At 38.1% G+C, this 13,696-nt stretch overlaps 2 protein-coding genes across 2 annotated transcripts in view; one reads left to right on the top strand and one right to left on the bottom strand.

The window, feature by feature from the left end:
- LOC309707366 (uncharacterized protein) overlaps positions 1-13,696 on the top strand; it is a gene marked incomplete at its 3' end in the record, with an annotated part of 455,076 nt that overhangs the window by 401,026 nt on the left and 40,354 nt on the right. The gene's annotated exons all lie outside the window — the stretch shown is intronic.
- LOC309707233 (uncharacterized protein) lies at positions 606-5,253 on the bottom strand. The gene is made up of 2 exons (XM_082534428.1): positions 5,073-5,253; positions 606-3,640 (listed from the first exon to the last, which is right to left on the bottom strand). Exons 1-2 carry the CDS (start codon positions 5,145-5,147, stop codon positions 1,865-1,867), a joined length of 1,851 nt encoding a protein of 616 aa, XP_082390554.1. The 5' UTR covers positions 5,148-5,253; the 3' UTR covers positions 606-1,864.

Genomic DNA, 13,696 nt, shown 5'->3' with positions numbered 1-13,696 from the left:
AGTGCCCGGGTTATCTGTGGTATGTTTCAGCAAACCATAGTAGCATTAACAATTCTAGGTCTTGACAACAGCATGTTTCTATAAACGTATCATTGTTAATATTTAAAGTCGTTATGCCTTTTGGGGAGCTTTTAGTGCAATTATATTAAAGCAAAGCTATTATAATCATTTACCCATATGAAGATCCATCACTTAATTATTAATGTATTTCACTTCTGTTAGTTGTAAGATATTTTAGCTGGTTTTTCATGTAAAATGACCACGAATCATTGCTATACTGATTCAGTGTTAGCTGTTGTATACAAGGCTCCTTCATGATATGAATCCTAAAATTATAAGAAACATACCAAAAATATTTTGACTTTTATTTGTAGTATCCCAGCAACAATGCAACAAAACAGTTCCTGCAAGTGGAACCAAGTTATTGTCCCATTAAGTGCAACATGTTTTACATTTATATTTGTGTATCTTTATGAAATATTTGAAATTAAAAATAAATGGTATTCTTCCATGTTACTGAGCTCATGTGTGGCAGTCTCTTGAATTCTGGCATGTTCAAATAGATATGGAGTTTGATGAACATATTCAAAACAACAATACAAATGTACTGTGTACAGTAACATTTTATTGGAAAAAGTTTACAAGAAACCTGTTCTTTCCAATGCCAATAACATGGCTAAAACTCATAACCGTATAAGCTGCCCTGTAACAAGAATGACTCAACTTTTAAAACAAACTTATAGATCTCATATAGTCTTGTTATGCATCAGTATACATCAGTGACTTACTGTAAAGACCATGAACACTGGCTATTGTGGTATCACATATTCCTTCAGTGTCATCTATGGTATAGAAATAAAAACAAGTGTGAATGACTGAGAACATACATGCATACAAATAAAAATGCATAATTTCTGGCAGTAACAAGACATTTTTTCAGGTGTTAAGATTAATACTATATCTGAGAACATGACAATTTGGCATTACAAAAGGATGCCTGAATAATCACAGTACTTGACCACTGCACTGAAGTGTACAGTGTTTATTTATGATCTCAGTAATCAATAACCATCTTCAAAACAGACTGAATCCTTTAAGCAGCTTGAATCAATTTGATGGATGAATAACAGGTATGCTTAGAAACAATATGACATTAAGAAAATACTGGAATTTAAAAAAATATTTTCACCAACTTTATATGGAACCTTTGTAATCAACAACAAATGCCAAACTTTGATACCTTAACCTACCTTAACTAAAAATTGCATATACTGTAAAGCAAAATGTTTTCAGACATGACAAATGCTAAAGTATAAAATTGTACTTATTCCTTTTACAATACAGTGTTGCATAACAGCATTACTTTTACGTTATAACTATGTTCAGTTTTAGCCCTGACCTAATAAGAAAATACCATCTGAATGAATTAGTCTTTCTACTAATTACTTACAAAAGTATTTGACTGTGCTGAGCTCTCACACCACACATGGTGCATTAAAGAATGTTTAAGAGCAGTTTAATTATAGTTTATAGATCTTAAGTAATCTTTCTTCATGCTTTTGCTGAAGGTTTCTGTCTTACAGCTGGAAAGCTTGGATTTGGTGAAGACAGCTCTGGATATGGTAGTAAACAGTGTACCTGTTCGTTTTGTTTTGTGACTGTATTATGTAAAACTCAAAATGATAAAAGAAAATGAAATATTAGCCAAAACTAGACTTCTAACAGAGATGAGAAACTTCTCTCTAATTAAAAAAAGTATACTGTATAAGTTCAAAATACATAAAAATACATATTCCTAACATCTCTTTACAGTTATGCTCTAGTGTGCATGAGCAGTTCAAATGTAGCGCATTGCTGTGAGAGTCTAAACAATGTCCATCACCCAGACATTACTTTCAAGAACTGCATTAAATTCAGAACGAAAATCTGGGAAGTTTTCATAGCTGTTAGCTAGCTGCAGAACATTCCCACACGTGCGTCCGACTGGTCTTCTTGTAAACTCTGTCATATCTTGAAATTCCACATAAATACTGTTTGTTACTATAAGGTCAGATCCGGTGCAGAAACGCATAAATTTCTGAAGTTTAATGTTATCCAGCTCTCTGATGAATCTTTTGAGATGATTTTTCACTTCTTTTTGTTGTGGAGTCAAATCCACAGCAAATTTCAGCAGCTGGCACACTTTTTTTGAAGTTGGTTGCAGTTCAGAGAATAACTTGGTCAGTCCTTCCGGACTGAGGGAGATATGGGGGTCGATGATCTCCCGCCAGCAGTCAATAACAAACATTGGTTTTTGGACAAGCTCTTTGTGTGCTATTTCATCAAGGATTGTAGGAAGAGTCTCAGCAGTGATTCTTTTTCTACAGCCATAACTGTCAAGAATTTCCACAAGATCATCCAAGTCAACTGCAGAGAAATCTTTTACTGCTTCCATCAAAACATCACATTCTTGGCTGCTGACAAACTGTAGAAAGTGTGCTTTAAGATCACTGTAAACACCACTGAAAAGCACTTGTTCCATAAAAGGGATTGCAAGTTTATTTGGAAAATACTGACATTCTTGGTAACCTTTCAGGAGTATTCGCCCAACTGCCTTCCATTTTTCAGCAGGAAAATCATGGCGAATGAATGGCACTTTAATGGTTGCACCTAGGGTGCATCGCTCATAAAATTCATGCCAGAAGCATGTGAGTACATCTCTTAGTATTCCTGATCCAGTGCCTGGTTCTTCTGTGTTGTCTGGAAGTATGCGCTTCACATTCAGTGTTTTGGTCAAAATCTCCTCATCAGAGAAAGCAGTAATCATGTCATGTAAAGTGTCAGTATGACGTATGGTGATTGTTATTATGTTCTCTGAATTAGGTGGACTGAGGGGTACAAGAAAACCCTCATAGACTAATGTGTCTTCTGTATCTTCTTCAGCATCAAAAATTGGACCAAAAGTAATTTCTGGATCATCTAAAATTTCTGAACCAGCGATGACTTCATCAAAATTACCCCTGACTTCCCCCACTTGCAATGGATTAATATCACTGCCACTGCTTTCTGAGACAAACACCACTTCAGATGTCTCGCTGGCATCTTCTTCAGGATCTTTTGGTTTTGTTGCAATGTAGAAGCGTAACATTGTCAGTCTCGCTGCCTCATACATATTGCCAATAGACTGGCAGGTATCATCAGTAAGGTGGTTCTGTTTAAAGTCCCAAACCTCAAACTCAAAATCTGTTTCACATCCCTTAGGAGATATGCCATTAGGAAAAAAAAGTTTCTTTCCTTCCTGAAGAATATCTTTTAATCCAGCATCAGTGGCCATTTGAATTTTTCTAGTGCCACCTCCCTGCTTCGCTCTCACCTGTTTGGCTATTTTTCCATCACAATGTATCCATCCTATCTCAACATTGCGTGTTGCTTTTTGCTTCTTTGTCTGTCTTATTCCTGCATCTGTATGTGAAGTGTTCTCCTTTGGACTTTCTTTTCTGGTTTTCATTTTCTCAGGAAGTTTTTGCAGAAGTCCTAGTTTTCTTTTTGACAGTGGTTGCTTGCTTTTGCAGAAATTGAAGACGGCAATTCGGTCTCCGTACGAGGGAATGTAGTTTGCCAAAGTTGCGTCATCCATCAGCGCTATGACATCACAGTCAATCTGCACACAGGAAGAAAGAAAAGACAGTCATTTTCTGCAACATTTACACTGCAAAGCAATATTAAAGTTAAGCCTCTTAGGTCACCGCTAATGCCAGTAGGAGAGTATTGACTGTAGTTATCAGAAAAGCTATCTATTTTATGCAGGGCGAAACACAATAATGAAAGAAGCAAACTAAGGCATAGCCTTTCAGTAAATAATAAATCCTCTTCTGTATTTAAAAAAAAGCGGGACTTGATTGGTTATGATGTAGGTAGTACGTCTTCTAAGGATGTTCTACGACACTGTGGTGGCGTCTGCTGTCTTTTATGTTGTGGTCTGCTGGAGTGGTGGAATGGCAGAGAGGGACAGGGGGAAAACTTAACAAACTGGTCGGGAGGGCCAGCTTTAGCGGTCTGCTAAAGTCCACTGAGCAGACTGGGGAGGAGAGGATGTTGTCTAAGCTAACATCCACCATGGACAACACCTCCACGCTCTCTGCATGAGACTGTACGACCACTGAGCAGCTCGATCAGCAGTAGACTTTTGTGTACACGCTTGTGTACATAGCTCTGTACATTTTTATCTGTACATATGAATGTTACTTATGTATGTAAGACTATAACGCAGAGTCATAAATACACAGTCCATTTAGTCATTTAAGCAAAGGTATTACACATAGAACACAAAGTAACATTGTAAATTAGTCTTTGGCACAATATCGGGATTATTTCGTTATTTATTTTTGTGTTTATGCGAACAATATGCCTGATTTGCGACTTTCTGCACTTCTATTGGTTGTGCGAACAAACGTCACGTCACTCCGAGGTCAAAGTTCAACCCGGCAGCGCTCCTCAGCCAGCACTTTTATATATAGGAGAAAGATGATGTCATTCTGACATTATAAACAGTTTGCTCATTTCTTCCGACACTGTACCACTAACGTATACACAGTTACATGCACTACATTAGTTTGTGTTAGCTAACATGTTGTGAGGGGATCGTCAGTCGGCCACCGTCAGAACAACAACCGGGGCTGTGTCGGTGGCTGTGTATGAACGCCACCCATTTTTCTGAGTGAAATATCCGCATAAACATTCATTACAGCGTCTCTCCTCCGCTGTACTAAGTGTAACTTACTTGTACACATCAAATATATCAGTGATATTGGCAGGCGGCTAGCATCTGTAACACAGCTCCGCTTAACTGCCTTGAAAAACTCTGAAATAGTAGAACAATAAAATAAAATGCAACGAACCCATCTGGGATGATCCTGCGATCAACAACAGTTAAAACGTCAATTCACCTAGTATACTGTAACATCGTGAAACACGTTCATTCCTATATAACATTATAAGCTAACAAGCATGCTAACAGCTAACCGTAACTGTACCGTAACTGTTTTCCTGTAAAAATAGGAGACACCAAACTATTTCTCTTTTTTGTTACTCACCTTCTGCTCTTCCATTAATAAAATAGCATCTTCGGGGACCCCTCGGCCACGCAAAAAGTCACTTATATCCACCATATTTAGTGAATTAGTTCTCCACCTGCCAAACTGGACACATCGCTGTCACCGAAGCTGGAAGCCTGCAGGTGCCCACCTCAAAATTCTGAGATTAAAGTCAGAATTCTGAGAAAAAAGTCAGAATTCTGAGAAAAAAGTCAGAATTCTGAGATTAAAGTCAGAATTCTGAGAAAAAAGTCAGAATTCTGAGATTAAAGTCAGAATTCTGAGATTAAAGTCAGAATTCTGAGAAAAAAGTCAGAATTCTGAGAAAAAAGTCAGAATTCTGAGATTAAAGTCAGAATTCTTTTTTTTTTCCTGTGGCCCTAATCCTCTTCCGTACAAATGAGCTGTTTTTAATGTTGATCTAATTTTTCCAAATTCCAGAACTAATAAGCACAAACAAAACAAACAAACTGAGGTATTAGTTAAACTGATCAAGCTTTAGGTAGAATGAAATAGACATGTCTTCAATTTGATTTTTATCGGCAAGGTTTTTGGGGTTTCTTTGCATCTCTATAAGTTTTTGAGCTCCAGCATCCCCCTTTGCAGTGCTCAAAAGATTATCCGCTTTAGGGGAATTTTGCCATTTCATTTTCTTCCTCTGAACCACTCTGGCTTTGACTCTCTTTTCTCCTGTACTGAAAGCTTGTTGCTTATTCAACCTGTTGTTGAAGATTTAGTGGTCTTCAATTTAAGTAGAGTCAACTTTTGTTCCTCCTATTATTACCTTTATCACCCACTTTTTATTAATTTTTTTCTTACATGTTATTTTAAAAAATTCTTGATTTCAGAATTCATTTCAGCACAGAAACAGAAGGTTATGAACAATCTTATTATGACTTCTGACTCATCTCTATGCGTACACTGTTAGAATTCAGTACTGTTGACCACAATATTACTATAGAAATTAGAACATTAAAGGTGTATTAAAGGTACTCTGCTGCAGTGATTTGAATCATATCTATGATTACCGCTAATAGACCTCAATTTGCTCATGTAAATGGATAGTCTGCACTCACTCTAATTATAGAGTTCGACAGAATTCTGTGCTGGGACCAATGTTCCCTCTAAACTGCGTGCATGCGCAATTGCGCACTGCTGCCACGATCTCTGCGCACAGAAAATCTGCGTTGCGCACAAAAAAAATCTAACCTGAATTGAAATTAAAATTAATACTTTAACAATTCTGTTTTCCAGTGCTAGTCAGTGAGTGACTGGCTGCTCCCGTATGGGATTAGAACGATGCCACCTTATCACATAGTCCAGCCAATAATGCGATTCACATTCGTATATACGCAGCTAATCAACATTGTCGGCAGCCTATGACGGCGTCCTTATGTGCCGACACCGGTGTTTTAGCTAGCAAAGCGGCGTGGCTGATGTGGAGTGAAGCCACGTTAATGACAACGTGTACAACCATTGGAGATGTGAGCAGGACAGACGGAACAATTGACGGGGAAAAAGTGTGGACTTTATACCAGTTTTTAAATTGTGTTGATAGGCCACGTAAAACCAGAGTTATGATAAAAATATTTGCAGTGTTTGCTTTTCTTCCTGAATACTATCGTTGTTTATATTTACTGCGGGAAGAAATGGTAAAAACTGCGTTTTATAAGGAAAACGCTCCAAAGCACTCTCTGCCTGTGAGCAAAACCAAAACCAAAACCCCCACCATTTCCTATTGATCGAAAAATGTACTGTACCATGTCGACCAATCAAAAAATGATATGGCAACATGGCATTTAGTTGTTTAGGAAAGGGGGAGTTTTAGGAGTGACGGCGGTGTTTTGAGATGTGAGAGATTTGCGACGTTTAGCGCAAATCTTGTGTAGTTAGTGTGTAGTGTAGTCAATAGTTTTGTTGTGTGTGTCAGAAGAATGCTGTAAATCCAAGCCCATTATATATTCTTGATTTGAATACTGGCTTGTGTGAAATCCCAGAAATAAACCCCAGACAAAGCAATTCTGTGAACTAAGGTGTAGGTCTATTAGGTTATGTTGTGGTGATCCTCGGGTTGGGGGATGGGTGTTCATACTGGAGTGCAAAATTAAAACCAATGGAAGATGGACAAGAAAAGTTCAAAGCCATCAGGTGCTCAGTTTAGAAAAAAAGAGAAAAGAAGAGGAGAAACGAAAGATACAGGTAAGCAGACTACTCCAAACCCTAAACAATACATTATGTTACAGATTTTAATATTAACTAGTCATTGTCAGTTGTTGATTTGTCCTGTTCTCATTGTATGACGAATTATGATGGCTGTTTGGTAGCCATTTGCATACCATGCATACTCTCTCTCTCTTCATATGTGTGTGTGTGTGTGTGTTTCTCTGGTGAAATTCAGGATGGTTCCGACAACAGTTTTATGTTAATGTACAATCCTTAATATGTTTTATGTATGTGTGTGTGTGTGGTGGGTGGGGGGGGGCGCCAGAGGGAGTGTTCGCCCAGGGCGTCAGACAGGCTAGAACCGCCACTGCCTGCAGGTATCAGGCTGTTGTTCTCCTTTATCTCATAGTGGACAGAAATTATTTTTTGGAGTGGCACAAATAATTTGTGTGGCATCAAATTTGATGCAGAACAGCTGATTGTTCTGTAAATAGTTTGAAATACTTATTTTAAAAAAACACTTTGGCTGCATTGTTATGTAAACAGCTGCAAAAAACCTTGTTTTTTGCATAACTCGGTTACTTTTTTGAAGAAGTAACTATATAATTAATTGCCCAACATTGGTTATTATATCCTGTATTTTGCAGACAGAGAGTTACAGGACTCTCTCCCAGACCACAGACTCATAATACAAGTCAGAGCTTTATAGAAATAGAAAAAAGAAAGTTGTGTTTTCAAAATCGGAGTTCAAGTTACTTCTACTTCCAATAGTGTTAACATACTACACAGGTCATGAACAAGATTTTTTTTTTAAATTTTCATTGTAAGTGGGCTAAAGCAGTTAATTAAAAGTAGTCTAACACAAATGTAAATGCTGTAATTTGATTATTTTAATAAACTGTGTAACTTCAATGCTGGCGTGACCACAGTGCACACGTCTGCTGTTGCTCACAGTGGTCCAAGGGATCGCTCAGGGAGTTTGTGTGTTCGCTCAGACACATGAAAAATTATAGGGAACATTGGCTGGGACCAATTCTATTTACATTATACATGCTTCCCTTAGGCAGTATCATTGGAAGACATAGGGTACATTTTCATTGCTATGCAGATGACACCCGACTCTATCTATCTATGAAGCCAGATAAATGGCCTGTATTTATATAGCGCTTTACTAGTCCCTAAGGACCCCAAAGCGCTTTACATATCCAGTCGTCCACCCATTCACACACTGGTGATGGCAAGCTACATTGTAGCCACAGCCACCCTGGGGCGCACTGACAGAGCTGACAGGCTGCCACTGGCGCCACCGGGCCCTTTGACCACCACCAGTAGGCAACGGGTGAAGTGTCTTGCCCAAGGACACAACGACCGAGACTGTCCAAGCCGGGGCTCGAACCGGCAACCTTCCGATTACAAGGCAAACTCCCAACTCTTGAGCCACGATCGCCCCGAATAACACACACCAATTAGTTAAGCTACAGGAATATCTTAAATACATAAAGACCTGAATGGCCTCTAACGTTTTGCTTGTAAATTGTGTTCGCCTCTAAGAATCTTGTTGTCAAACTTGATTCTTTCCCTGGATGGAAGTATCTTGGCCTGCAGTAACACTGTGAAGAATCTTAGAGTTAGTTAACTTAGCTTCTCTCAGTTGGCTCCCTGTCTAGTATCAAATTTAAAATCCTTTAAGGTCTTAAATAATCTGGCCTCATCTTATCTTAAAGAAATTATAGTACCATATTACCCCAATAGAGCACTTTGCTACTTGTGGTTCCCAGAGTATGTAAAAGCAGAAGGGAGTCAGAGGCTTCAGCTTCAACTTTGTCTTCTGTAGAACTTATTCTAGCTGGGACCAATTCTTATTCTGTGGTCCCAGTTTGGACTTGGGAGCAAGACAGCTTTTCTGCTTTCAAGATTAGACATAAAACTTTCTTTTTTGATAAAACTTATGATAAAGCTGCATCCTTTCTTAGTTTCATCGCAATAGGACTAGGCTGCTGGGGGTTTTCTATGATGAGCTGAGCATTTCTTCTTCACTCATCTCTTTTCATGTTTATACAATGCTTTGCATTTATTTATTAGTTGTCAATAAAATCTGGCTCTCTTCTACAATGTATCTTTTTGTCCCATCACCCTCCCACTCTCACGTCCCCTTTCCTTGGAGGTTTTTTCCTGTTAAAAGTGAGTTTTTCTATTTCACTGTCACCAAGTGCTTGCTCATAGGGGACTCGTCTGATTGTTGGACCTTTCCTTGTGTTTTTTTGTCTTTGCCTTACAATATAAAGTGCCTTGAGGACTACTGTTGTGATTTGGCACTGTATAAATAAAACTGGATTGAACTGATTTAAATTATTCCTTCTGTTTCTCATGCTCTCATTGCAGCATTAAATTCTGCAGCCTTACTGAGTTGTATTTCATTTGGAAAGAAGTGTTATTTCCTTTTTCTTCTTTGCCTTAGAAATTCAAAATCTGGAGTCTTGAGGTGTAAAATGTTGTCTCGTGGAAGTATGACAGGTGTCTTTCTGTCTTCTAAGTTTTTGTACTGGGCTTCGTATCAAAATTCTGATAATTTGGCATAAAAAATCCAAATTTTTCCATTCATTTCTCTATGGCATGAAGAGAAAGCAAATGTCCCCAAGAAAACCTTAAGACAAGAGCAGTGTATATGCATCTGTATCAGTCAGTGTAAATGAAAGCTTGGACGAAAGATCCCAAATTCTTATAGATTCTACAGATTCAGATCCAAATATTTATAGAGATTGTCTGTCAAGAAACCAGTGCTGCTTTCAAGAACGTGTTTTACTTCAGACCAAGCAGGTTTAAGCTGTGATTCAAGAATCTAAACTCCAGTGTTTATAAGATGTGAATATCCATTTCAGATGTAATCAATTAAAATATTAGAACATGTTTCCTGAGTTATCACATAAAACAATTATTTGTTTACATATGTAGAACAAAGTCCTGCTTTAAACAGGCCTTCTTCACTAACTAAAGAAATATTTAGCAAACATTTCACTTTGTAGAATTTTTCTTTATCAGGATGAAAGGAAAATAGAACACTGAGATGAAGCTCATCAGTATAACATGCTCACATCAAATGTAATGCCTTCTGAAGTAAAAGAGCAAACCACTGAGTCACTATGCTGCCACGACAATATTTCAGTCAGCCAGCTCAACTCCCTAGAGGATGACAAACTAAGAGCCTACAGGTAAATGCTGTGGCAGAGGGGGTGGCTATTAATATGCAGGGGCATAGCCTTGGGTGAGTGGTGTACACGGGTGCATAAACTAAAACCCATATGAAGAGTGGATATGGAGAAAAATTATCCAGTCGCAGTATCTGCATGTAAATTATGTGCTAAACACTACTCCCGAGTCATGAGAGGCCAATTACTTTATATCTGTGGGAATTCACAGTTACAAAACTAATCTCTTACAATAGCTGTTTCTCCTTTAAATTACTTTTCATCAACAAATTGACTCATTCAGTCATTTATCAACTTACATTTGCTTTAGTGGTTTTATATTTGATAAAGGAAAGTCAGAGTTCTCTAACAACCCCTCTCCCCCAACCCATCTTTCGGTGCACTGGGCAAAGAGTGATTTTCTGGGGGGAAAGTCTTCACGGTAAGTTTCCCTCAGAAGAGCTTTCCATTTCCCATGCCTTTGTTGAGATATTACCACAACTAATCCTAAAGGCACAGTTCTCTTTATTGCTGCATACTCTGTGTTTGTATGTATGTGTATGTGAGTAAAAGAGAGAAAGGTAGAGACAATCCTCACCTGCAGAGAGAGGCCCTCTGAGACAACTGGTTTAAGGACTCACACACAAGATGAGCCCAGAGAGAGAAACGCCATTTGAATTCAGCAAATTAAAACACACAGAAAAGAATGAGCCAAAACCAGAGCAAACTGGAATTTTGTTGGTCCTAAACAGAAACTAAACAGATTACCTGACTAACATTTTTTTTCTTCATTTTGTCAGCATGTGTGTGTGTGTGTGTGTGTGTGTGTGTGTGTGTGTGTGTGTGTGTGTGTGTGTAAGAATCTGTGCATGTGCATGCGACAAGCTCTGGTTGACTGAATCCTATTCAGGAAAGTACAGGAGAAGGTTATCCCTCAACTGCAGAGACAAATCGTGCACACAGAGAAAACACATTCGCACACACGGATTTTTCCATCCTGCTTCCTCTTACACACATTTGTCTCTCTTTTTCCTAACTTAGTATTAAATGTTAGAGGGACAAAAATGTAATACTCTGTCTCTTCTCTTACACACACACGCTAGCATGTCCTTATCTTTCTCTTTCATTTTTTTTAACACTTTCGCTTGCTAAATTTGCTTTGTATCACTCACCCTGTGTCTCACACAGAAACACAGAAATCTGTGGCTTGGCAGGAATGTCTGCTGCAGTACCAGGGTGCTGAAGTCAGATTTGGTTGCAAGACAGACACGTGATTGCACACACACACACACACCTACACACACACACACACACACACACACACACACACACACACACACACACACAGAGCCAGGGAGGACCACTGCAGCACTTTGTGCAGTGGAGAAAGCTAACATTATGATTAGCTGAAGGTGATCCTGCTATTTCACCCTTCAATGGCCAATGGGCCAGTGGCAGCAGCCCAGACAAAAGAGCATACCCCTGTCCTCATACACACTGTCTCTCAGACATATAGAGGCATGCAAAGATAAGCGATAACACAAAGCAGACAAAAGCAGCCCACTCTAACTCACAGAAATCATAGGTATTAAACTTAGTTGTTTCCCAAATAAATTTAGCTCAAACATAATTCTTTGTTACAATACACAAAAATTCTGTGAATTAAATAGCACATTTATGAAGCGTTATTCAGCAGTTTGTGGTTCGTGTGTATAGAGTACACAGAATTCACTTTAGATAATCTTGGGAAGGATTATGGTTTTTTGCATTGTATTTGGATTTACAACAATTCTAGCAAGAAGAAAACAAATATTAACACTACTTTATGAAGATACTAAATGTATACACTTGTCACAATAGTTTTTTGTTTCTCAAAATTTATCTGTTGCAACATTTGGTTATACAAAAAATGCATTTCTGTGGTTAAAATCCTATATTTTTTTTGCCAGTATTCTTACCTTAATTTCACATATTCTATGCATTTTATTGTAATTTATATTCCCAATATTTTTAATGACTAAAAGTGAACATTTTACCAGTGTGAGGCTTGGTCAACTTTGAAGTGACAAACTTGTAATTTTTCAAATGATTCTTTACCCTTTCAAAAGTCTGCAAAATTGGAAATGTGACATATCTTCACAAACGCATATGAAAGTAACATAACTACCCTTGAGAGACATCAGGAGACATTGGGGAGGTTTTGGTGTCCACAAGAAAATATCACAAACCAATATGATCCAAATGTTGCTCTCCTGGAAGGTCTGTGATCCTAAATCCTGCAACTATGAAGTCAGATTTGGTTGCAAGACAGACACGTGATTGCACACACACACACACACACACACACACACACACACACACACACACACACACACACACACACACACACACACACACACACACACACAGAGCCAGGGAGGACCACTGCAGCACTTTGTGCAGTGGAGAAAGCTAACATTATGATTAGCTGAAGGTGATCCTGCTATTTCACCCTTCAATGGCCAATGGGCCAGTGGCAGCAGCCCAGACAAAAGAGCATACCCCTGTCCTCATACACACTGTCTCTTGTTTACAGTTTCGACTGCAGGATTTATTCTGCTTAAACAAGGAAACACAAACTAATCAATAACTTCCTCTTTGTGAAGTATGACATGATAGATGTTAATATATTGTCAGGATGTGCGTAAGTAATCTTAATGAGTATGATTACATGACAACTGAAGAAAAATAGAGTGAGTCTCATTAATGTTCTCCATGAATGTTCTTCAGTTGTACTTCAGCTACACAGTGACCATTATACCAGTGTCTGAACATTTATTCACACTGAACATGGTAAACCACTATTTGTTCAGGTTACCCAAACACAATCACTTGCATCACCAAATACAATATACTATAACCTTACAGTAAGTGATTAGAAAATAATCATGTATAAATTCATTACAGCATTTGCATCTCCTCTTATCTCAGCAACACAAATAGAAAACACATTAGAAACTGAAAATATTCATGAGCCTGCTTAACTTACTATTACAAATACTTTGTATTTTTTTGTGTGCTTCATTAGCATAGCTACTGTACTTGAAGCTCATCAATCAATATACCCACTAGCAACAAGTCTGTTAACCTTTGCAGTTAAAATCTCACTATAAGCAAATATTACTGTTTCCAAAGTTACATTTTAGCGATTTCACAACCAGAGATGGGCAGTAACGTGTTAAAAGTAACGCATTACTGTAATGTGATTACTTTTTCAAGTAATGAGTAAAGTAAGGG

This window comes from Aulonocara stuartgranti (assembly GCF_965226115.1).
Source record: "Aulonocara stuartgranti genome assembly, chromosome: 5".
NCBI classification, from domain to species: Eukaryota; Metazoa; Chordata; class Actinopteri; order Cichliformes; family Cichlidae; genus Aulonocara; species Aulonocara stuartgranti.
The sequence above is the reverse complement of the archived record's forward strand: the minus strand, read 5'-3'. Positions and strand labels throughout refer to the sequence as shown.

Coding starts and splice junctions, on each gene's coding strand:
- LOC309707233 (XM_082534428.1), bottom strand. CDS start 5,147: ATGGTGGATATAAGTGACTTTTTGCGTGGCCGAGGGGTCCCCGAAGAT. Junction 3,641..5,072: donor TATTAATGGAAGAGCAGAAG/GTGAGTAACAAA, acceptor TCCTGTGTGCAG/ATTGACTGTGATGTCATAGC.